Source organism: Corvus moneduloides, chromosome Z, assembly GCF_009650955.1.
Source record: "Corvus moneduloides isolate bCorMon1 chromosome Z, bCorMon1.pri, whole genome shotgun sequence".
NCBI lineage: Eukaryota > Metazoa > Chordata > Aves > Passeriformes > Corvidae > Corvus > Corvus moneduloides.
Genome location: NC_045511.1, coordinates 62818361 through 62843295, shown reverse-complemented (window position 1 = coordinate 62843295; position 24935 = coordinate 62818361). Strand labels below are relative to the sequence as shown.

At 38.9% G+C, this 24935-nt stretch overlaps 1 protein-coding gene across 50 annotated transcripts in view; it reads right to left on the bottom strand.

Moving 5' to 3' along the window:
• PTPRD (protein tyrosine phosphatase receptor type D) overlaps positions 1-24935 on the bottom strand; it is a 1180356-nt gene that overhangs the window by 103171 nt on the left and 1052250 nt on the right. For 17 of the 50 annotated variants that reach the window (XM_032097314.1, XM_032097313.1, XM_032097327.1 and 14 more), the window contains 9 exons: positions 22632-22765; positions 21216-21360; positions 17639-17944; positions 16433-16626; positions 14500-14526; positions 8026-8143; positions 2566-3153; positions 2040-2140; positions 877-1130 (listed from right to left, as the gene is read on the bottom strand). In XM_032097314.1, coding sequence (XP_031953205.1) covers positions 877-1130; positions 2040-2140; positions 2566-3153; positions 8026-8143; positions 14500-14526; positions 16433-16626; positions 17639-17944; positions 21216-21360; positions 22632-22765 — 1867 coding nt within the window. The remainder of the gene's footprint in view (positions 1-876; positions 1131-2039; positions 2141-2565; positions 3154-8025; positions 8144-14499; positions 14527-16432; positions 16627-17638; positions 17945-21215; positions 21361-22631; positions 22766-24935) is intronic. The other 33 variants (XM_032097332.1, XM_032097323.1, XM_032097325.1 and 30 more) reach the window with 8 other exon arrangements.

The window sequence follows — 24935 nt, the reverse complement described above, 5'->3', positions numbered from 1 at the left end:
ATATATTGTTCAAAATATAACTGGTTTTCTGAATCCGTCATTTTGCAGTCCGTGATGAAACACAAAAATACTCAGAGAAAAATCTGCAAATTGAAGGACAATCAGTCTCCATACAAGTCTTACATACCTGGTACATGACAAACTTAGAAGTTCTTGTTGGAGCTGACATACCGTCATCTATTCCTACTACCTCACCACTTCAGGGAAGACCAAAAGTTAAAACAAATTAAGGGCATCATTCAAATACATCTTGAACACTGACATGCTTGGGACATTAACTGCCTCACCAGGAAGCCTCTTCCAGTTTGAAAACGCTCACAGTAAAGAAATGTTTAATTCATCTGAACCTCCCCTGATGCAGCTCTGAGGCATTGCCTCATGTAAATGGATCTCAGGAAGAGGAGATCAGCTGCTCCACTTCCCCTCCTCAGGAAGCTGTAGAGAGCAAGGAGGTCAGCCCTCAGCCTTCTTTCCTCCAAGCTAAACAAGCCCAAAGCCCTTAGCAGCTCCTCACAGAACATTCCTTTCTATCCTTCTGTTAACTTTGTTGCCCTTTGTTGGGTGCACTCAAGGAACTTTACAAGAGAATTTGACATTTATTCTTGCTAAATTTAATGCCACTCATGATTGCCCAGTGTTCCAATCTATCTATCTATAGATTAGAGGCCCCTCTGTAACACCTCTTGTCCCTTGAGAGAGTCAACAGCACCTCCTGGTTTACTATAATAAATATTACACCGATATTAGTTCAAATACTACCACAGAGCACTGAGGTCTCTGTACTGTTATAAAGAACAAAGCCATGGTCCACCAGCAAGAGTTAGAATAATCATCTCTCTGGAGATAAAAACAATGGTATGCCATTCATTCACTTACTTTATATTCTCATTTGAGGGTACTTCTGGAAGTTCCACAGTTATCATGCCATCTAAGTTGGTCTTTCCAATGAAGACTGGCTTTGTGCGAAGTACATCTGGTGCAGTCTTTGCCGTTACTCTGTGCTGAAGACCTCCAGCACTATTCCCTCTGTTTGTCAGGACAAATGAGTATGACGTGTCTGGCTTCAAGTTTGTGATCAGCTTTTGAGTAGCACGTCCATCAACCTCCATTTTCCCGTCATCATAAAGGATCTAAGTTAACGCACAAAGGTAGTTTTGGTTACTAGGAGAAGGCAAATGATGCTGTCACACTGAATTCAGGAATCAACCTAGCTGTATATTTAAAAAGAAAGTTCCTGGGCATTTTAGGGTGTAAAACAAAAAAAGTACTCAATTCACTACTGTAAGTAAACTTCTCACTTTCAGGGGAAAAAACCACACAAACCACTACATTAATCTAAAGCAATGTAAACACTCCTGAAATTCAATTTCACTTTTCCAAAATAAGTAGCTTTTATTGAACCCAGAATTTATAGCAAGGCACTCTTGTTAAAGTATCTTGACTTTTTCATTCACACTCCTTATTTAGAAAGGTTTTTGTACCATTTAGTTCCTAAAATACTGTTCTTCACTTGCCACTGCCTGAGATGACACAAGTGATTAAGAATGAAGCAGAAGAAATTCCAAGCAGAGTGCATGTTACATTGAGTCTGTACCTGGATAATGCTATAGTTAGTGGAGTAAAAGAGTTGTAAATCAAAAATGTGTTGTTGCACACTGAGGAGACAAAACCCAAAATGGTACTCAATTCCAGTCAGTATGGAAAGGACTAGGAAAAAAGAAGAAAATTTTTATTTTCTTTCCCTGTTTTCTTTAAAGTGCTGTAGAAGTGAATGAAAAATTAGCAAGGCATTCTTATAATATTAACCAGCATATTAACCAGTATGAGCCTGACTACTTGGAAACGCTACCACATTACTGGACAACTCATATTCCCAGATGACTGAATTTAACAGTTTGGTTCAACACTGCTGATAAATATGCAATCTTAGAAACAATGATACTCCCAAAAAATCTACATGTTCAGTAAGCTACTTAATCAGGTGAATGACATTACCTAGTTTCTGTTATTTTCTCTTGTAAAAATGGAGAGTAACTTACTTTGAAAGGCAAAGCTGAATTGTAGTTTTCTGGAATTTCCCAGGACAGCAAAACAGAAGTCTTCATTACTGCTTTAACATGAAAATTTTTTGCAAACACTGCTGGAAAAAAAGAAACAATGTATATAAACAACATCTTGGAGCTCAGATCTTGTCATATTTCCACTGCTACTTGGGAGTATTAGTTTTCCATGTCAAAAATCAACAAGGATTCAATTCTCCTACCTGTTTGTTCATATTTAAAGATCACATTTAAACTCATTCTCACTCTTATCTAGTGACAACCCACTACGCACATTTTCCTTACCTGAAAATATTGTGCAGAAGTTAGCCAGAACTTGCTTGGCAAGGGACAACTGAATTCTAAGGCATCCAAAACATATTAAGATTTACATACTTTACCTTTTGTGTTTGATGAACCTATTTTTATGAATGGGCCGGTCAGTTTTATTTACACCTTCAAAAACACTGATATCCAAAGACTGATACTCCTTTAAAGGTCAACGCCACAAGCAGACAAATCCTACCTTGATCCACGGGTAGTGTCCTGAACTGGACACTTGGACTATATGGACCAGGCCCTTTGCTTGTGTGGGCACGTACTTTTACATCATATGTGGTATCTGGTTTTAAGCCAGAAAGTGTCATAGTGGTATCAGCAGGAACAACAGGGAGCTCAACTGGCTGGTAAGCAACATTGATATCTCTGTACAAGATGGTATATTTGGTGATAATGCCATTTCTCTCTGCCAAGAGTGGCATCTGCCAAGTTAATTGAACTGATGTAGAAGTAGAGCTTTCCGAGTGGAGATTTTGGGGAAATCCACTGGGTACCTCTTCAGGAACAGAAATCTCTTTAACCATCTCCTCCCCAAAGCCCACTTTATTTCTAGCTGAGAGCCTGAAGACATAAGAAGCTCCTTTGTGAATGTCTGTGGCCGTGAAGTGATCTTCCTTCTCTGAGAACTCCATGGTCGTTAATGTATCCATGTCTTTGCGACCAAACTTCAGGCGATAACCCTGCAGCGGGCCAAAAGTTTCCACAGGAGGATGCCACTGAATTAGAGCCGTGTTCATCTGTGTGTGGCTAATCACAAGCCGAGGTTTGCCTGGAACTGTAGCACAATGTTATTTGAAGAGGATAGATATAAACACAATTGCACGTACAATTCTTGAGGCTAGTTTTAGCAGGAATAGGGATATATTTTCTCTTCCCTAACTCAGTTCCACATATGACTATCCTAATGAAGAAATAGTGTCTGCCTCCTGCACTATTAGGTCATACAGTATAAGGAACTGCAGCAATAGAGACATTTACTGCTTTTTTGTCTTCTTCCCTTACCATTATTTCTAAATACAGAGCACAATCAGAGGCACAGGATCTAGGAACACAAATCAAGAAGTAAAACTTCCAACAAACGTCTTATGAATGGTTCTGTCTCACAAATCCTTGTTTGCAAAAAAAACCCAACCAACCAACCAAACAAAAAAAACTTCATTTATTTAATCTAAGGCACATTTCCTGTAAATTGGAAAATAATTTATGAAGAAATTACAAGTTTCTAGATAGGTTTAACATAACTCTTATCATTAATAGTTAAAATGTGGTAGAAGTCAGAACAACCTTGCCCTCAAAAATCATTACTACATATGACAGGAACCTGTTATGCTAGTTTCCATACACAAATCACCTCCACCTCCACTGTTTTAGCGTGGAGAGGTTTGGAATTTAATGTTTTTACATGGCTTATCACATATGATTTATTTTCCAGCATGGTTTTCGTGCACATGAACTTGATTTCTTTTGAAGAAGGCTAAATTGGTAGCTCTTCTTAACCTACACACTGCATACAGTCACAATCTTCATTGGGACCCATTGGTCCAAACTGGCGATTTGTCTTTTAGAGAAGTACAGACTGCAAATGTGATATGGACATTGAGGAGGATTGAATCAGTCCAGAGAGGACTGAATTAGTCCTAATCAAGCCAGAAATACCATTATACAATTTATACAGTGTACATTTCTGGAATCCCAATATGAATTCTCATTTACTGTTTCTATTTGATTGGTTGATTAATTTTAATTTATTCATGTCCATTTGTATACATTTCATTTATATTTTCATTAATATTTCTATTTCAAAGAAGTCTGTTTCTATTACAAAGATTTATTTGATAATGAAACATATCCATACTATTTAGAAATTTGGCGTTCATTTTGTACCAATGCCTGACAATTGAGAGGTCAAGAGAGTAGAACAGCTTCAGGAGTAGTACTGTGATGACAACATAGTCTTCAACAAAGACTAATTAGTTTCATCTGCATTCGAAGCCTTCCTGTGCGAACATAACTGCTGCACTGTGAGCTCTGGTTCCTGTATTTAAACACTTCAATAGATTTTATTACTTATCTTCAGTTCTCAGGCACCCAGCAAATCAGACTGTTATTGTCAGAAGGTCTAACTCCATTCCATAAAGAATTAGGAGTAAGGAGGGAAGAATGGCATGCCTTGAAGAAAATTCTGCATTTAGTAAGCTCTTTCCTCATTATATCTGTCATAAGTCAAGACATTGCTTCTAATTTCATAACAATTATAGGTAAGCTTTATATAAATTTTCCAAATATCTTTGATTTTAAAAGTTGAGTTCACCTTGCAGCATTATTGTGGAATCTTGTGAGTGCTTTCCCACACTTTCTGCTATGTAAAGAAGATCTCTCTGATTAGTTCTGACTTTTCCTCATTGATAACTACAAGTCTTGATGGAACAATGAGAAGGCTGTGAAGGCCTTTTGCAGGCCATATTTTTCTCTGCATTCTAGCTATTACTTGTACCAGTGTAGCAGGGGAAAGAATAGTTCACCTAAAAAGAATAGTAAGTCCTTCAGCTTTCTTGAGGAGAAATTACCAGGAAGTATCACTAAATTATTTTTGTGATGAATTGCCTTTTTTTTTTTGTTCTTGTGGTGGACTTCACAATTAGAACTACATTTTAACCTTTGCGGTAACTACAGAGGAAGGAAGAAACTAGTACTTGCTCTTGATCAGAACGAGGGAACTAATAAGGCTTACTTATCCAATAAAATTCCCTGTGACTAAAATAGTAAATAACAATGGTCACTTTTTAAAAATACCATCGAGCCTATCTGATGTTGCAAAGCAGATACATTTCTTTTTTTTTCCAGACAGCTTTCAGATAACATTTACTTTTAGTTTGATTACTTATGAATATTACAATCTTTTAGGACAAATGACAGGATTTTGTGCAATCATATATAGAGTTGTGTCACCAAATAGCTCTGTCTAAAATTTCTGATAATAACCTAAATTTTCCATGAACCTAAAAGAAGTGAAATTATCAATAAAATAAAATTAAAAAAAAATATATATTCTCTGATTTAGTGAATTCCTCTTCCACTACTACATGGCAAGACATCTCACATACCCATTTGCAACAGACATTGCTGTTGCAATGGCTTTCCACTACCAGTAGAAGCTCACGCAAGCTGCCTTTGCCCAATTACCTAAAATAATTTGTTTCTGTTAGCTGCTATAAAATACACCATCGCCTTAAACTTTCTTCTTTTAGCTGAAATCTGTATTTCAAGAGTGCTGTCCAGTATGAGAACAATGACAATAATGGACAAGCTATTGTCCTATGAGATTCTTCAACTACTGTGACACAGAAATTAAAGGTCTGATTAAAATTTTCATAAAAATTGTATGATATTACTGACTAGTAAGTCTTCATTTTTATCAAGGTCTTGTTAATCATATAATTTGTAACTTCTGGCCAAGTAATTTAGTAAGTACTTTGATTTAGAAATGTTCAGTAACAGTTTTTCTTCCACTTGATTTCAATAGTGAGGAAAGGAAACTGAATATAAGAAAAAACCACACTCTTGAATGAAAATATCAACAGCATTCAGTGACTTTACTAATAACTGAGTTACCATCCTGTAGGCTTACTTATGTTTGGTGAATCTTTCCTGCCTAAAAATGTAAATTATGCTTTTGTGTCACTAACTGGACAGCTGAATAGTTACTTATTGTCTGAATACCTTACAGATAGCTTCTCTGGTAAATGTTCAGACATCCATTCTCCTTTCATATCTCTTATGGATACAATCTCAGTCATTCAAACTTTAACAGGTAGATTAGAAAGTCAGATCCTTCATTTGCTTTATTGTAGTATTTGAATACCACCTTTTTAGGAAAAAAAATCAAACAGAAACTAAAAGTGAATAGGAGATTACATTACAGACCTACTACCCTTTGGTGTTAAGGTTGCTCCTTCCCTTGTGTGATGTATTCTCATAGAAAGACAGCGAGCAGGAAGCTCTTTGGACTATATTCAATGTCTCTTTTTTCAAAAATCTGCATATGAATTTTTCTTACAAAAAAACTCCGAACACAGCAAGCTGTAACACCAAGTGAAGAGATTTCATACAAACTCAAATGTATGAAGGAGCAAAATGGTAACTAGCTGTTAATCCCAGGAACAAATGTTACTTGTTCACAGGATTAAGCAAACAGCAAGAACAGTAGAATATGTGTTACATTTACAGACATGCCTCTGATTCTCTACTGCTCTTCAGTCAAGTTTATATGGGACATAGGATTTGTTCTATCTTTTTTAAGTAGAAACATCAGAGATCTTGGAAGAATGACACACAAACAGTCAATAAGGACTAAATGCAGAGAAACTTTAAATTTTGCAAGCACATTTGAATAACGTATGTTTATGTCTAGGAACTAATAAAATTATAATTTATGTAATTGTGTTTACTTAAACTGGGAATTGAAATTTAAAAAAGAGTAATGGATCAAATGCTTTTTTTTCTTAAATCAAGTTCCATGCATGCCAGAAATACATATAACCTTTTTTCTCAGAGCATGAGAATTCAGGAAAGATAAGAATTTTGAGGATAAGTTTTCAGCAATAGCCAAGAGTAATGACTGGAATGTATTCTAAGATCTGAAATGAAACATTGTGCATCTAGCCACCAAGACTCAGATCTAACAAGAAAAGGATACAGATGGTTTTGATATTAATACAAGATGTGTTCTGCATTCAGTGATTGTTTTAGAAATTGAGTCAGTCACTATAAATACAAATAAGTATGCCTTTTGGACTTCATCTATTAGCATAAACCATACATTGTCATTAAGAAAGCTCGTAATGATCATACATGTGATTATAATGGAATATCCTTAATGGCTGCGCTACGAGCCCCTGAAAACGAACACAATACCTATAGACTGTGAACACCTGTAGGTAAGCATCACACTAAAGCTGTGGTGGCATCAATTGGTTAAGCTGTGGCACAGTGACGCATTAAAAAAGAAAAAATTGTTCCTCATCTAAAAGCAGTTTGGTTCATCCCATCTCTGCTAACTGCTGTATTGGTTATGCAGTCAAGATATCCACCATTTAGTACCACCTGTGGTCAAACACAGACTGAACTCAGTGGCAGGGTGTATTCTGCCCCAGTTTGTGCCTTAAATTACCCTTAAACCAATACGGGCTTCAGGGTTTCATAGGATGGACTTTCATTCTGTTTTCTAATTCTGTCCTTTAATAATCACATTCTTCTGAGAAAAGTTGTGAATGTCATGAAGATGGGTTCTTTCAATGTTTTTACTGACAGGCAGCAGTGTTGCTACTTTCATGAAGATCATGAAAGCCATTTACAAGTTTTTCAAATATCCTTCTCAGCTCTGAATTTCTATTTTTCCTTCTCCAAGAAGACACCAATCATAGTGGAAGAGCTACTAAAAACTATAAAGTGTCCTCATCTGGAACTGAGAAAGGGACAAAGGGAGTCACTGGCTCTATTTTTATCTAAATAAATGAAGGTCCAAATACTGAAACAGAAAATCCTATGTTCTAGAAACACTCTTCACACAACAGGAGACTTCCAAATAGTAGGAACAAAACAGTAGCAGAAAAAGTCATTAAGAGCTTAATTTGTATGTAAGTATTACCTGCACCAGTAGTAGATACAAGTTTGGGTTTGCTGCGTGCTCCATCACCTTTCGTTGTATAGGCTGTCACAGTGAAAGAGTATGTGGTTTCAGGCTGAAGCCCAGAAACTATCATTTCCTAAGATGAAATAAAATAAAATAAGAACAATTAATTTAAAATAGATTCTTTGCCAGGAGAACACAGACTCCTTTAGAAATCCCCTTTCTATTACACTTTTGAGCTACTGGCAGTGACAGCAAGCATTTGAGTGCACTAACAGACTGTACTGTGTGAAATACTTGATAATGCAAAATATTTCACTCACTTAAGCTATAAAAGACAGCACACACCTAAATAGTATGCCTCAGGTAGTTTAAAGCAAAAGACCAAAGGCTTAGTGGTGTGAATAAAGTCTTCTGAAATGCCTTGCCTGAGGAATACTACTGACATTGTGAAACACATGCGCATGTAGATACGAGAAACTCAGTTTACCATTATATGATATTCAGTCGTTGACAGAATATCACTGATATAGTTCTAAAATGCCTAGTAAGAAAAATGTTGCATTTATATGCACACTTTGTAAATAATGGTGGTTTAGCTGGGCAAGGAAGCCTTGTTACTTTCATAACACACTGCAACCTGTGTCACTGGGTGGACTGTGCTTCTAAATATCTTAAAGGACTTCAGAAAAAACTCACTCTTCAGGTCTAAAAGAACTATGTAAAACGCCACCTCTTGTCAGAGGATACATCTGATGGCCCTCAAATGACAGCAGCTAAAGAACAAGTAGCTCTTGAGCCAGTGCAAAGTAACACCAATACTATCAAACTGTAAGTATCAAAGCAAGGGGATATCTTTTTATATGTGTGCACACACACATGCATAGGCACACAGAAGATGGTGAATGGTGTAAAAGAAATTTACTAAACTTAATGTCCTACTACAGGGACAGCAAGAAGAGTAAGTCTTGACACTCATAATATAAATAAATCTCATATGCAAATATAAAGGGACAGTATTTGGAGGTAACTGACAGGCCCAGAGTCCCCACCTTCCAGCCTGTAACCACTGGACTACTCCTTTGCATTTTCACATGCCTGAATGAATTTACACCAAATTTCAATGCTGCCAGAGGGATGGTGTATTTATACATCTAGAATAAATAGCAAATGTGCAATCACACATCCCTCAGATGCAACAGCCATGAAAAGTTAATATAAAAATTGTGGGCCAGACTATTCACAGTATATGGATTTTTCAAGATAGTGGATATGAGCTTAGTAAGGATGGGATTGGAATTCAGCACTGTATTTATAGTCAGTTATTAGCAATATAGAAATAATAAGATAATGATCAGAATGAGTGGGTGAAACAGCTCAAATAAAAAAAAAATGCAAACAACAAAATGAAACAACACATAACGATCTACTACCAAATGATCCCCTTCTTAGATGCTATCTCAGAATTGAATTGAAATGTAAGGCCAAAATCAGTAAGAAAATGTCCGGGGTGATGTTATGAAGCCTCTTTATTCCTTGACCATCCGCTCAATGCCCAGGGATGCTGTGCCTTTACGATGGACCCGCGGCCGGGGCCACAGGCCCGAGTGGGGGCAGTTTAACGGGGGCCCAGCGGCTCGGGGGCTCTGGGGCTCGGCGGGGCTCGGGAGGGAGTGTGCCGGGAGTGCTGTGCTGCTCTTTGGGTTTCTTTTGTGTTCCAGCTAGCTGAGAAAAGGTTCTGTTGGTTTTTTTCTTTTCTTTTTCCCTTCCCTTTCCCTTGCCTCACTGCCTCCCCTCCCTCCTCACTGGTCCGGGGAGCCCGTGGGGTGGCCCCAGCTGGTCCGAGCCCATGTGTCTGTTCCCTCTCCAGGAATTTGTTGTATTTTGAGGGTTTTTTTTAACCTGTTCTGCCCTGTTTTGTTTGTGTGTTAATGAACAGTTTTGTTTCTTTTTCCCACTTTCACTCCTTGTGACCCATTTGTCTCATTGATGGAGGAAAAGGGGAGGCCCTTTTCCCTTCGGAGGAGACACTTATTCCGGAGTGTTTCCTGCTGAAGTTTTGTCTCAAAAACCAAGACATAAATTTGGCGCCCAACTTAAGGGGCACGTGAAAGTGGAAAAAAAACCCCAAACAACCCACCAACATTTTGCTTTGAATCACTTTGTATTGAACTATAGCAGTAAGACCATGCAGTTTGATTTAATAATTTTTCTGTGGAACCTAACCATAAGTACGTGTCCACAGCTATGGGCAGGCAGCTCCCTGGCTTACACTTTTATAAGTCAGGATGAAGAATCAGCACTGCCATTTTAATATGCCTGGTGGTAGTGATTCATCGAAGTTTGGCTGAAGTAATGGAAGCCATGGAGAAGGTGTATGTCATGTTGTTTTCCCATTCTGGCCTTGGTAGTTTCCTTTTGGAATGTATTAGCAATTACACCCAGTTTGTTAGGGGAAAAGCAGGGGATGATAACTCCCAGCCCTTCATCTCCTTCTTCCCCTTCAGATCTGGCACGTCACCTTTTGAAAGTGTCCAGTTTCCCCTGGACGTCAAAGATGCCACCTCCTTGTTATGTTATCTAGCAGGGTTTCTCTATGTGGTCTCCAGCTTGTCTAAAAAAAGGGCTGAGATCTCCAGAGGAGTTGCCCAGACACCTGCCCCCGTTGCAGAAAATCCAAAGTGCTGTGGGGTATGGGAGGACATAGGCCTGACCCTGAAGCACTTTTCTGACCCAGTAGCCTGGAACTTCCCTCCTGAACGAATTCAGAATCCAGCTGAGGTGGGGAAGTAGCTGAAGGAAAACTGCAATAACACTGATGAAAAGGAAAAGCTCATTGTCATGTGCTGGGTCCTGGCTAACGCTTACCGCACACTGCTGGATTCTGTAGGGCAGAAGATACAGCCAGAGGGGCAGGAGAATAAGCCAGCAGACACCCCAATCACTCCAGCTGCAGCTAAAGCAGATGGGGAGCCTAAACCAACAACAATTGCCCCTGTCCAGAGAAAGAAACACAAAGCCAAATCCATTTGCCCGGTGGATGATGATGAGCAGCCAGGACCTTCACAGCCAGCAGAGGAAGTGGAACCTGAAATCATTACCGAGTCCTGTCCATAGAGGGCCCTCGTACCCTGAGGAAGGATTACACCCAGCGGCCTGATGAAACTATATGAAGTTGGATGGTCCGAATCTGGGACGCTGCAGGCGATGGTACAATTCTGGATGGCACTGAAGCGAGGCATTTGGGGTCCCTGTCATGTGATCTAAGTATCGACCAAGGGATGACAAGGGGCCCTGAAGCTCTCAGTCTCTGGACACGGTTCTTAAGAAGTGTGAAGGAAAGATGCCTGTGCCGGGAAGATCTCCAGCTGCAGCTAAACCCTTGCCAGACCATGGATCCAACGCCTGAGGGAACTGGCAGTGATAGAGATCATATTCTCAGATGACCAAGCAATTAGGAGCCCTGACATGGTAAAATGTACACCGGTGATGCGGCTGAAACTTGCACGACATGCGCCACCAGAATACGCCCCTGCTTTGGCAATGATGACGTGGAATGACGGGGACGAGACAGTGAGTTCTCTGGTGAGGAGGCTCCGGGCGTATGCAGACACTGTGCACGGCCCAACAGAAGCAAGAATTGCAGCTGTGGAAAAGAGTCTGTCAGAGACCATACAGAAGATGGAAGATGGGATGGACAAGACTCATCAGAAAGTCAGGAAGGAGCTGAAAGAGGGCCTTCTCCAAATCGCATCAGTGCAGACCTGGGGCCCTGTTACCAGAAGCAGATGTCCCACAGCTAGGGAGAGAGGGTACACCCCAAGAGCTGAACTATGGTTCTTCCTGTGTGACAGTGGGGAAGACATGAGGAGGTGGGATGGAAAACCAACTTCTGTCCTGGCAGCACGGGTGCATGAATTGAAGGATGGTAATGCTGAGAGAGGAAGTTCTACCAGAAGGGAAGTAGCAAGAGTTTCCAATGATAACCAGGACTTGAGGGGCCCTGCCTCTAGCCAGGTAGAGGCCAGGGAAAATCGTGTCTTTTGGACAGTGTGGGTCCGATGGCCTGGCACATCAGAACCACAGAAATAGGAAGCCTTGGTTGACACGGACGTGCCGTGCACCTTGATTCCATTGCGACACATCGGGGCAGAGCCGGTTTCTATTTCTGGAGTGGCAGGGGGATCGCAGCAGTGTACCCTGCTTGAAGCCGACGGGAGCCTAACTGGACAAGAGTGCAAGAAACATCTCATTGTGACTGGCCCAGGGGCCCCGTGTATTCTGGGCATAGATTTTCCCCGGAGTGGGTATTTCAAAGACCCGAAGGGACTCAGGTGGGCCTTTGGAACAGCTGCTGTGGAGGCAGAGGGCATTAGGCAATTGAACACCTTGTCTGGGCTGACCAAGAATCCTTCTGCAGTTGGGCTTCTGAAGGGAGAAGAGCAGCTGAGTGCCAATTGCCACCTCAACAGTGCATCCGCCTGGCAGTATCAGAACGAATAGAGATGCCTGTGAATTCCCCATCCACAAGATGATCCGTGAGCTGGAGAGCCAAGGGGTGATCAGCAAGGCCCACTCACCCTTCAACAGTCCCATCTGACCTGTGTGCAAGTCTGACAGGGAATGGAGATTGACTGTGGACTATCGTGCCCTGAATGAAGTGACTCCACCGCTGAGCGCTGCTGTGCCAGACATGTTGGAGCTCCAGTATGAGCTGGAGTCCAAAGCAGCGAAGTGGTACGCCACTATTGACATTGCCAATGCATTTTTCTCCATTCCTCTGGCAGCAGAGTGCAGGCCCCAGTTTGCCTTCACCTGGAGGGGCGTGCAGTACACCTGGAACCGACTGTCCCAGGGGTGGAAGCACAGTCCCACCATCTGCCATGGACTGATCCAGACTGCACTGGAAAAGGGTGAGGCTCCAGAACATCTGCAGTACATTGATGACATCATTCTGTGGGGGAACACAGCATTGCAGGTATTTGGGAAAGGAGAGAAGACCATCCAGATTGTCCTGGAAGCCGGCTTTGCCATCAATAAAAACAAAGTCAAGGGACCTGCCCGAGAGATCCAGTTCCTAGCTCTATATATATGTATAAACGTGTGTGTTTAAAGTTGAAATGTATTAATTTGGGCATTGAGCAGACGGTATGGAATAAGGGGTGGAATGTCCTGGGGTGATGTTATGAAGCCGCTTTATTCCTTGACCATCCGCTCAATGCCCAGGGATGCTGTGCCTTTATGATGGACCCGCGGCCGGGGCCACAGGCCCGAGTGGGGGCAGTTTAACGGGGGCCCAGCGGCTCGGGGGCTCTGGGGCTCGGCGGGGCTCGGGAGGGAGTGCACCGGGAGTGCTGTGCTGCTCTTTGGGCTTCTTTTGTGTTCCAGCTAGCTGGGAAAGGGTTCTGTTGGTTTTTTTCTTTTCTTTTTTCCCTTCCTTGCCTCACTGCCTCCCCTCCCTCCTCGCTGGTCCGGGGAGCCCGCAGGGTGGCCCCAGTTGGTCCGAGCCCATGTGTCTGTTCCCTCTCCAGGAATTTGTTGTATTTTGAGTTGGTTTGGTTTTGTTTTTTTTTTTTTTATCCTGTTCTACCGTTTGCTTTGTGTGTTAATAAACAGTTTGGTGTCTTTTTCCCACTTTCAGTCCTTGTGACCCATTTGTATCATTGACGGAGGAAAAGGGGAGGAACACTCATTCCGGAGTGTTTCCTCCTGAAGTTTTGTCTCAAAAACTGAGGCAGAAAGACTTCATAGCTTTCATTAGAAAACTGCCCCTGATACTACCAGAATTAAACTGTGAAAGCCAAAAATCCCCACAGAACCACAAAACAGAAAGACTTATGAAGATATTAGCCTCATCTAAAAAAACCAGTACTTCATGGTGTAAGAGCTATGACTGCATGTAGTGTTTGAAAGTGTGGTTTGGATACAGCAAACATTATTACTTAGGCATAAACATTGCCAGGCCTCTGGCTTTCCTGATAGCATGTATTTATTTTATCCAAAAGAAAGCACAGCTAACTTCTACTTTCAGGTACACAAAAAAAAATTCAACCTTAAAATGAATACAGAAAAACACAACTATTGGTATGTAACTGAACCCTGTTTTATTTTTCTATCACCTTGTAAAGAAGAAATTGTGAGGCAAATTTAGTGACAGCCATCAAAAAGATGAAAACACAAAGCACTACTGTACATTTTGGGATCATGCTAAACCCCAGAACAGGCAAGCAACAGTAACCCTACTCTCCCTGGGAAAATAAAAAAAAACCCCAAACCCCCACAGCAACAAGGTGTCATAAGAGAGAACCTTTGATGTTAGGAGCATGCATTTGTGCAAATGACAAAAAAACACCCTGCAAAACAAAACCAAAAACAAACCCAAAGAAAGCACCAAAACAAAAACTCCCCATACAGTGCTACAAGCCAACAAGCAAGACAAAATATCCCAAAACAAACACACAATGTTTTTCTGCCCAGTCAAAAAGTACTTACATGTTCAGTAGTATCATCATATTCCCACTAATTTACAGTAAAGGAAGTTGAAAGGAAAAACAAAAGAAATAAGGAGATTTGTAGCCCCGGTTGAGATAAAGTTTTCTTCTTAATAGTAAAATAAATATGAAAGATGTCTGAAAAAGTCATGTACAGTTTGAATTATTCATGTAGAATCACATGAAATTTGGTTAATGAAATCAGGCCAGGTATTTTTAATTCCATTTCTGCTTTCCCTAAAATCCAGCTATTTGTCTTCCATTGACAAATAAAAGAAGTAATGAATCCTCTTGTACCACGTAGTACTCTTTTATAACAGTTTTTATTAAAAGTTACCAAGGCAGAATTAAAGGCTACCTGGTTTATTTAATCATATTACCAGTCTATATACTTCCTAAACTAATTCAATGCATTAAGTCTTGAAACCACACTGATATTTTGCCATCAAGGACTTTATACCTGCAGAAGCCTTGATCACATGTATCACAGAAGTACAATAGGCTGGAAGGAGTGGTGGGAAGAGAAAGGAGCTGACTATCCTGGGTGAAACAATGGCAAGTGGGCAGGTCAAAGCTAAACTTGACAAAAGAAGAAATACAACTTTTTCCTTTATGATAGTTGGACTCTAATAACTCACCTAGCTCCAGTTACTGACCTTCTAGGGTTTAAAATCATTTTAATCCACTACCAGTGAGATGCTGAAAGTAAAAATTTGTGAAAGAAAGAGAACCAAATCACACTAGCATGTCCTTTTCCATCTCCTCTCCCTTTTCCCTTTCCCTTCCTACTTCCTGATGTACTTTCATCTTTGTCTCCACTGAATTTAAGCAGTAAGAACACCATGTTTTCCAAAATAGGAAAGTAAGTACTGGCAGGTAAAACTGCACCAAAGTCCTCCAGAAACAGAGACAATATTTTGCAAATAGGGTCATGAGCAAAATGCAGGTGTAGGAGACCAAAAATGTCTTTGCAAAGCTGAATTTAGAAGTAAGACTGGAAAGGGGAAAAAAAAAGAAAGGCAACCCCCCATTTGTTTATACACATAAAATGCTTATGAAGCAGATTTTACTCTTTGATTTAGATTGATAATTTCTTTTTATTTCCAGTCAATCTAGTCATAAGCTGTGAGCTCACAGTGAAACAGTGAGACATATAATGAATAATAGCTTCCCATAGGATGACTCCTTCAGTGTCAGGAGCTTTGGAAATCTTAAGTTTTACAGAGTTCTGGTATCTCTCAATCAGTAAAATCCTACTTTGAGAAGCTTTTTAAACCCGATGTTTTCATCCTCTCATAATCTCATAATTTATAAAACAGATGGGAAATTTTGCAATATAAATAACCACACACCTATTCAAACTAAGTTGCTCATTTAAATAAAGTTCTTGATATGAATAATGAAAATTGTAATACCTCAGTGGTTTCTACAGTTGCATTAAGAACATTAATTTCTTGTGAAATGTGTCGTGAGGTGCATACAAGCTAACCACAGAAACAGTGTAATAACAGGCTAACACAGGCTTCTGATTATTCTAGGCTCTCCACTGAGACAATGAAATAGGAGATGGGTGGATCAGGCTGTGCAGTTTACTACACTGACTGTGACCTGGATCAGATCACCCTGATGCTTTAGAACTTCAGAGTATAGGTACAGGGTGAAGTCTCCAGGTTTAAGGGAATCAGAAGAATGACATAGCCTAGCATTTAGGTGCAGACCAATAGAGAAGAGAGGGTCTAGTTTTGGCCCAAGAACCTTTAAATGCAAGTGTTCTGAAAAAAAGTTTTTAAAGTAGAGACAAAAAATTCAAGCTGGTAGACTGATAAATAGAAAGAAAAAAAAACCTCTAAACAACAAAGGGTAGTCCTGGATTGCTCTTTGGTAAATGAAATGTTTTCACTGTGACCTAGAAAAGAACAGAGTGCCCCAATTACCTGTGCATCTGCCAGCATGATGTCCTTTAGCATAGGCTGACCCTTTGGCTCTCCATTTTCCATCCTCACGTAATGGACCTGGTATCCCCGTATCTGACCGTGCTGCTTATTGGGCACAGGCGAACGCCATGAGACTTTAACAGCAGTAGAGTTGACAGCCTCTACCTCGACTTTGCGAGGAGGACCACTAGGAACTGGAACAACATCATTGGACAGAAGAGAATTACAGGCAACTGTCCCACCCATGTCTTTCGCTTTTTTTTTAAAAAAAGGGCAGACTCACTATGTTGTCTTTGAAGAACACAAATCATTCAGCAAATGAAAATGCTTAACCAATCTGCTCTACCTTTCAGTGAAAAGATCAAAAAACATGACTGATGCAAAAAATGGAAGAAAAAGGAGTATTAGAGAAATAGAAAAACATGTAAAAATGTACAAAAGCCAAGGAAGATGCTTTGAGATTCAAAGCATTGTAGTACAAAGAGATACTTTAATCATTGAAATAATAATATTGTAATAATAACAAAACAAAAAAAGATTTTTAAAAAGTTTCCTTTTTTTTTTGTTTGTCAAGTTCTATGTTTTATTTTGGTTTGGTTTATTCCTCAGGATAAAAAGGAGGCTGATTACAAGGCTGTCTTCTGTCACTTTCAAGAATGGAAGAAAAGAAAATGTGTGGAGCATCAGTTTTCCAAGATCAAAAAACAAAGCTAAAAAAAAAAAAGCCAACCAAAAAAACCACAACCCAAAAAACCCCTCAAATCAAAAAGCACAATATGGAAGAAGAAAGCAGTTAAAAAAAAAAAAACAAACAAAGAACCAAAAAACCAAGACCGGAAAAAAAGTTTATAGACATAACTGTTTAGAAATGACAATGACTGTAAAATCAAGGAAAAGGCAGAAAGTGTTTTCCCTAAGAGTTATTTTTTACATTAAAGGAGGAGCAAGAAGGATATGTATGGGCTCAAAGGAGCAGCAGATTCATGTCACTTGCAAAAAAAATATTTTCTGATAAAAAAATACAAAAATACCAAATAGAAAAATGGTGTAGAAAGAACAGTCTTTGACCAAAAAGCTCAAAGGGTGATAATATCTGGTTATATTTGGGAAAAAAAGAGGAGCAGGAAAAATTACTGTTAGCCTATACAAAAGACAGAAGATGACAGAGTCATAGAGGTGCAAACTGATGTAGTGGAGGCAACATACCATCTTCATCTGTCCGAATCAATACTGCTAAGCTCTCTGGGCCAGGTCCAACATCAGTGTGAGCAGTCACAGAGATCCGGTACTCAGTCCATTTTTGCAGCTGTTCCAAAAGGTACTGGGTACTGTCCGAGGAAATTCCCAAAATTTCATGGGGCTTGACATCTTCTCCATCAATCCCAATGTACTTGATGGAGTATGCAGTGATAATGCCATTCTGTTTTTCCACCGGTGGAGGTTTCCAACTTACCAAAATGCTAGTGGAGCTGGGGCTTGTGCAACTAATGTCTTGAGGAGGAGCTGATGGCTCTAATTTCAGTAGTGGGTTAAAGGAGGATTTGAGTGGAAGGATAGAAGTGATTGAAAAAAATGAACAAAAGAAAAAATAAAAATAAATAAAAGAGAACCAAATGAAAACAATAAATAAACAAAAAAAAGTAGAAACTCAAAAAAGCAAAACGTCAGATAATCATATGCACCTTGGCTTATTAACATGAGGAAACTGAAAATGAATAGACCAACTAAATGGTGAAAAAGGATGTAGGGGAAATATACGAAAATGAAGCCTCAAAATAATATTACCTACCTGTAATTAAAATTCTTCTTGAAATAAAACAAAAACGTGACACTTCTATGACTACTGATCTATCTTTATAATCCTTGCAATTAGTGCAAGCTATAATATTTTAAATAACACATGACACGTATTTACTTACAAATTTGGACATATCCCGTTCAAGTGGCTTTACTTTCCTTAAGAAAGAAAATCTCTTCTAACAGAACCCCTAAAAACTTGCAATAATTGCTAGAAATTTCTCCATAGGTTGCCATTTTTTCAGCCTTTCCACTCTCACAAACAAATTACTGTTTTTTTTAAATGAGTCTGCCTGACACAAGTCAACCATAAATTACATTTAAATTTAAATCATTTACTGAAACATTTATTGTAGCTAATATACTAGAGCATGCAGTCCATAGAAGATGAAGAAAGTCTTAGTCAAAGATTTACCTACCAGAAAAAAGTGACAGGCTTGTTGATTCTGACTGTAACTTGTACTTACCCTAGATCGGCTGTCAGTTTTATTTTTTTTAACTCCTCTTGGAGACACCTTTGCTAGCAAAGAATTAATCCTACCAAAAATGTCTATTACTTCTATAGAAAAAAAATTTACCCCAAATAATGTGTAAAGAATTCATTTTACAAAGAGAGGTTACAAGCTCAGCACATCAGAATGAGAGTTTCTGAAGAAACTCATTTGTTTCATGTCCTGTCACCATCACCAATCTTCCAGAGCAGAAATGCTCATCTTTACTCATTTGTTTTCAAAGGAGTATGTTAACATATTTACCTTTTCCAAGCTTCAGAGCATTTAAGCATGTATGTCATTCCACTTCTTTCAGTGAGGCAAATCAAGTACTGAAATTTAGGTATGTGTTTATGTGTTTAAATGCACTTTGACTTAGCAAAATCTGTCCTTACTAGCAGATCATTTAGAGCACCAAAAAAAGGAGCTGTAATTCAAACTCACTAGCAGAAGGAGGGGATGTGAACTCCTTTCGTGTTTCTGCCTCCTGTCTTGTAAGAAAAACGTAAATTTTGTGTGCAAGACCTTTATCCCCCTTTATATCCCCCTCTCCACCTTTTCTTCCCAGTTCTTAAGGGAAAAAAGAAACAAACGGATACTTATACATACTTATAATAGTCACATCAAACAAAATTAAAACAACAGAGAAGGTCTAGGACCCTGCTGTGACCTACTGCATTTACACACGTATCTTTCAGTTCCCTACAGTTCTTTCTACCGGGACCAATGGCTTTTTACTCCGTGTGGCACACTGCTCTTCCAAAGGGAAGACAGGAGGGAATTTACTAGTATTTCGATGAACTAGAGGAAGTGGATGGGAGAACACATGAGAATTATCACATTTGAAGTTGTTTTTATAGACTAATTCAGTAATCAAGTACTCAAAATAAATGGATCCCCTTCTACCATTAACTTGCGCAGAAAGTAAAATACATGTAAAATGTCCCTTAAGGGTCTTAAAAAATGAAATAAATCCCTGCAGCATCTTTCTCTGTTACCAAGATGAAAGGCAGTAGCACATTCTGGTGATTATCACTAACAAAATCACAGAAGTTTATTACTTTAATCCATTGCACTCTGAAAATGCAAAATATTGCACTTACGTAACTAAGGGTAATTTGAAGGCTACTTTAACCAGTTTATTAAGGCATACATGTTTTTCTTAATTTCACATTTTTTGCCAAAAAAAATCAACTGGACTTTGCTACTATGTGAAGACACAAGGCTGAGAAAAACGTAACACAGTCTCCAAGAAGAAATGGCATTATGCTTACATATGGAAAATGCAGCCTTGGCCCCTAGATGTTTGCTTTGTATGCAGTCTAAGCAATCTTCACCCAATATCAGATAATCAGCATTCTAAATAGTCGAAATGGCTCCCAGAATAAATAAATACCTATTTCTTAATCAAATTATTCATTCTGAATTACTAAACTGAAAAGTTGCCTTGCCACTATGTGTTATAGAAGTGTTTTTATGCTTATTCCAAGTGCCTTAGAAATGCTTCAGAAACATATTTAGCTTTGCTTAAAGGTGAGCAGCACTTTGTCTCCAGTCACACTAATTGATATTAATATATAACACTAACAAGGAAGGACTGTGTAATCACATGTCATGACTGCAAATTAAAAAGACTCATGTCAACCGAGAAACTGAATTTTCTGTTTTGAAAAATCTTACTTTAAGAACAGGCAATTTAATTTAAAACACATACAAATAGAACTGTACTAAGTTTTAAAATGACACATTGTAATGCAAACTGTCAGGAAAGCATAACTTATGAGGCAAGAATAATGCTTCTGGACATCATTGCTGAATAGCTGATTGTTTTAGTTAAGTCTTAATTTAAATGTTTTAAGGTGTATATGTCAGCCCCCGACAATTTTTTACATCTCATTTGCTGGCAAATACGATGAGTTTCATGATACTGTTTCCATAAGTGTCCAGTGAGAAAACTGTTCTTCTCCAGGTGGAAAATGATTGAACATCATAAAAAGCCCAGATTAAGAAAATTGAACAAAATCAGAATGATGAGATACTACAGAAGAGTTGTTAAGAAATATCTGGTATAGTCTGAAATATTCAACCTGATTCACTCTACAAATTTTTGCACTTCAGGGAGATGCTGCAGAAACAACCTAGGAAGTGTGCAGACTGGGGAGGTGGAATTTTATTGGTTAAGGACTGTTATTAATGTACACCTATTGCATGATACAACATTTTAGCTTATTATAAGATAAAATTTTATTATGTCAACATTATATTGCCTCCGTAGACCCTGATTTACATAGGTTGTTTTTTGAAGCTATTTAAAAACCCCTCATATATTAAGCTGATCACAATACACCTCACATTTTAAGCATTCTTTTGCTGTATCAAGCAACATGAATACTGTATTTTGCTTTTTTCTCTGTTGCTGCCTCCCTGAGCTACTCTGCTAATCTCCTTAAGAAACACAGGCAAAGGGAATAAGTATTTCAAGGAAAGACACCTACTTGACTGCATTGTTCTTGCAGAGATTTCTGCTGTTGAAGCACCCAGGCCTTGAGGAGACCGTGCAGCTAGGCGGAACAAGTACAGGCTGTTTGGCCTTAAGCCTTGCAGGCGATACGATGTGGTAGGTTCAGTGGAAACCCGTTGCTATAGGCAGATAATAAGAGAGTGTCTTGATTAGTATTCAGAGACCCTGAATCCCATATATTGCCTATAGAAGAAATGATTTTATACTCTATTAAAACCATAGAAAAAAACTTCAGTTCAAGAAAATAAAGCACAACAAAACCAAACTAAACAAAACGAAAACCAGAATACATTACTTTTGACAAACACACATAAAGAAACTGTTTTTTAAAGTCAACAATTTAATGGGTAAAACTCAGACCCACAAACACAGCTTGACTGAGGAACAAATAGCTATATACAAAGTATGAAAGTGTTTTAAGACAATACCACATAAGCAAAGCCTCACCTGTAGCTATCTTTTACAACAGTGATTTCATAGTGTAAGTAATCTTGGGTTTAATCTTCTAGTTAAATTTGTGTTCAAATTATTAAAACCAAATTCTTCCAGGGTAGCTTATTAAGCAGCGTCCTGCATCCTATTTGGAAGTGAAATACGGATGTGGCCCCCTTCCACAAAATAAGCTTTTGAATTCACAGTGTATGTGTGAAGCTGCCATAAACATAAGCTCAGTTGTAGTATCAGCAATGACTTGAAGATGCAGGAGAAACCAATGAGGCTGACACTTTCCTGTTGCCATCTGAGACTCCTGGCTTCTTTCTTTTCCCTGTGACACCTGGTAGTACCACATATTCCCTACCAGAGGAGCAGTTTATTCTAAAGTTATGCTACAAACACAATAGAGGCCCACAAACTGAAAATTCTTTATGAAGTAATGGTAGAGGAAAAGTCTGTTGCAGGTTTTAGTCTTTAGAAAGAACCTCCTGTTTTCTTCTCAATTATTATTGAAAGATTGAAAATCTCAGGAATTCTTACACAATGGCACAGAGAAAAAACATTATTTAAGGCTGAAAATAGATTTCAAAGTTCAAGTGCAAGTTCAAAAAACGGCTTAATGGGTCCATAAAATGCCCCCAAACATTTTTGCTCCCAAGTCTTTACAGAGGAACAGGCTCGGAGAGACATAATCAATGTCTGAAACTGGATGGAATTTCTGTGAAGGATTCATTGCCATCTACAGCAAAATTCCACTGGCTGGTAACCACTGACAGCATTTTCTGCTGTTTACAGACTTTCAGTCTGTCACTAGGCTAACTGCTAGGCTTAATAAACCTAAATATCAAGGCATTTCTACTAAAGCAAGTTACTAACCATGAAATTTAAACCATTGCTTCATTTTATGTCCAACTTACTAAAGATCATTAAAAAGATGTGCAATCTTGCCACTTACTTCCTCCCCATGCTCCCCGTCTTTGTAAACCAGTTCATAGCTGGAAATGGTATCAGAGCGTGGAGGTGTCCAGGAAAGCAATATGCTTGTTTCAGACTCAGGTTCTGCTTTGAAGTTCAGTGGTTGACCAGGCACTAAAGAAAAAGTTGATCAGTTTGAGTTTTGAGTTTTATTTGGATACTTCAATATTTTCAAAACTTTTAATATGTTATCTGAATATGGCATGCAATATTACCTGTATCCTACCGAACTTAAATTGATTCACAGTACTATGAAATAAATTTATCTGAGCACAGAAGAAGAATAATGATACACTAAATTCATGTTAAAAATTATGAAGGACTTCAAATAACTGTTTTTGCAGTGTAAATAATGCAAACAGAACTGAAATGCAATTGGAGAGATGCCTGGTGATGAAAACCAGCAATCTAATAACCTATGTGTGAAATGGCAAATATATACATTCTATGTATCTGTGTGTGTATGAGGAAAAGCTAGTAGAACATATAATTAGCTGAAATAGCCTAGAATAAAGTGTTAAAATTATCACATGCATTTCCAGGTAGGAAATTTTTTTGCTCAGCTCATAAATAAAAGATAGTAAACACATCCTGGTCTTTAAGAAGACACCCACATACAATAGCCAGCTTGTGTAACCTGAGGAAGTTATAACCTAGTGAAGAGATATTCAGTCAATTTCTCATTAAGTGATATATTTCCAGCCTTTAATGACTGGTATTTTTAAGACTATAGTTGAATTTCTAGTGACAACACTTTCTAATTGCAAGAAGCAAAATGCAATTTTGACTGCACTAGTCAAGAACATTCCATCTTGTGTGGCAGTCACAGAAATTATCCACACTAAATGTTATCCTCATTTACTTCTTCAAATGTAATGCAAATAATAAGGTTGACTGGGAAAAGACAGCAAAACTTAACTATATCATTGGATTGTGTACAATGGTTTTGGCACCCAAGTTCTAAAACATTACTTTCAGTTAATAGTGCAGTTGATAAGGCATGAAACAGTTTTCCACAGCATTTCTAGCTGTTCAAGAGTAAAATGTGATATGCTCTCATTTTTTCAGGGGAAAAATAAAAAGTATGTACTTCTTAGCACATACTGAGAACAGGTGTGAGAAGTAGGATATGACAATAATGATGGTTTCACAAACATTTATCAGGGAAGAATTCTATTACAGCATTACAAGTATGTTTCTTTAGTACAGTAAAAGACCTAAAAACTCCAGAGAGCAAACTGTTAAAATAATTTGGTATTTTGACTTTTATCTTCCCCAGAATTCTACAGAATATCAATTTGAGTAGAACACTGCCCTCGTGTATTCTGGTACAGATTTGGTATCTAATTTTCAACAGACAGAACCTTTCTACATGAGATGCATATTCAAGCTCCTGGGTGGACATTGGAGGTCTCTACCATTGCTTTCCATTCCCTTTTTTTTTTTTTTTTTTTTTTGAATGAATGAGAGTAACAGGAGACCAATTATTTTACAGGAATAAAAAGGGATAGGACTAATTAGATGTCTTTCTAAAAGGTGTCTGATCTTTTGAGACCACTGCCTGGGTTCTGCAAAGTGCAAAGGGGAAATGATCCCAAAGCATGGAGAGCCATTACAGGAAACATCAATGAAGTATTTTTGACAGATTCTAATTTTGCAAGGAGAGGCTGCAGTGCTGGGAAGGGTTCAGCTGGGAGAAGGCGTGGCTCTCAACAGCGCTCCCAGCAGTGACAGAAGGGATGTAAGAGATGCAGCCAGGCTCTTCACACAGTGTGGCAGAGGAGAGGCAACAGCACAAGCTGAAACATGAGAGGCTCAGGACAACCCAGAAATGCAGCCAGGGCCCAGGGAGGTTGGACCATACCAGCCCTGGGGGGTTTTACACCTCAAACAGTGAAGCCCTAAGAAGCTCAGTCTGACCCCAGAGCTGAGCCTGCTCTGGGCAGTGGCTATGGCTGGACACCTCCCCAGATAATCATCCTGCCTGCCTGAATTGTCCTGTGAGGCTATCATCAGTACTTAATGTATGGATACATGAATTGTAGAACACAGCCAGGCAGTAATAGAAAAGGATCAGTCAAGTGACTCATATGAACGCTGGTACCATCTGTTATGATAAATATGGCAGCAGATGGAGAACTAAGAGTATTTCCTGTCTCTCTGCATGTTTTAAGACCCTCATTCTCCAAGCATTCCTTTTAAGAAAACCCAAACCCTTTGTCATCTTATGTCTGCAATTCTCAATCATTTTCTAAGACAAGTTGATGGCTAATTGGACTTTTCT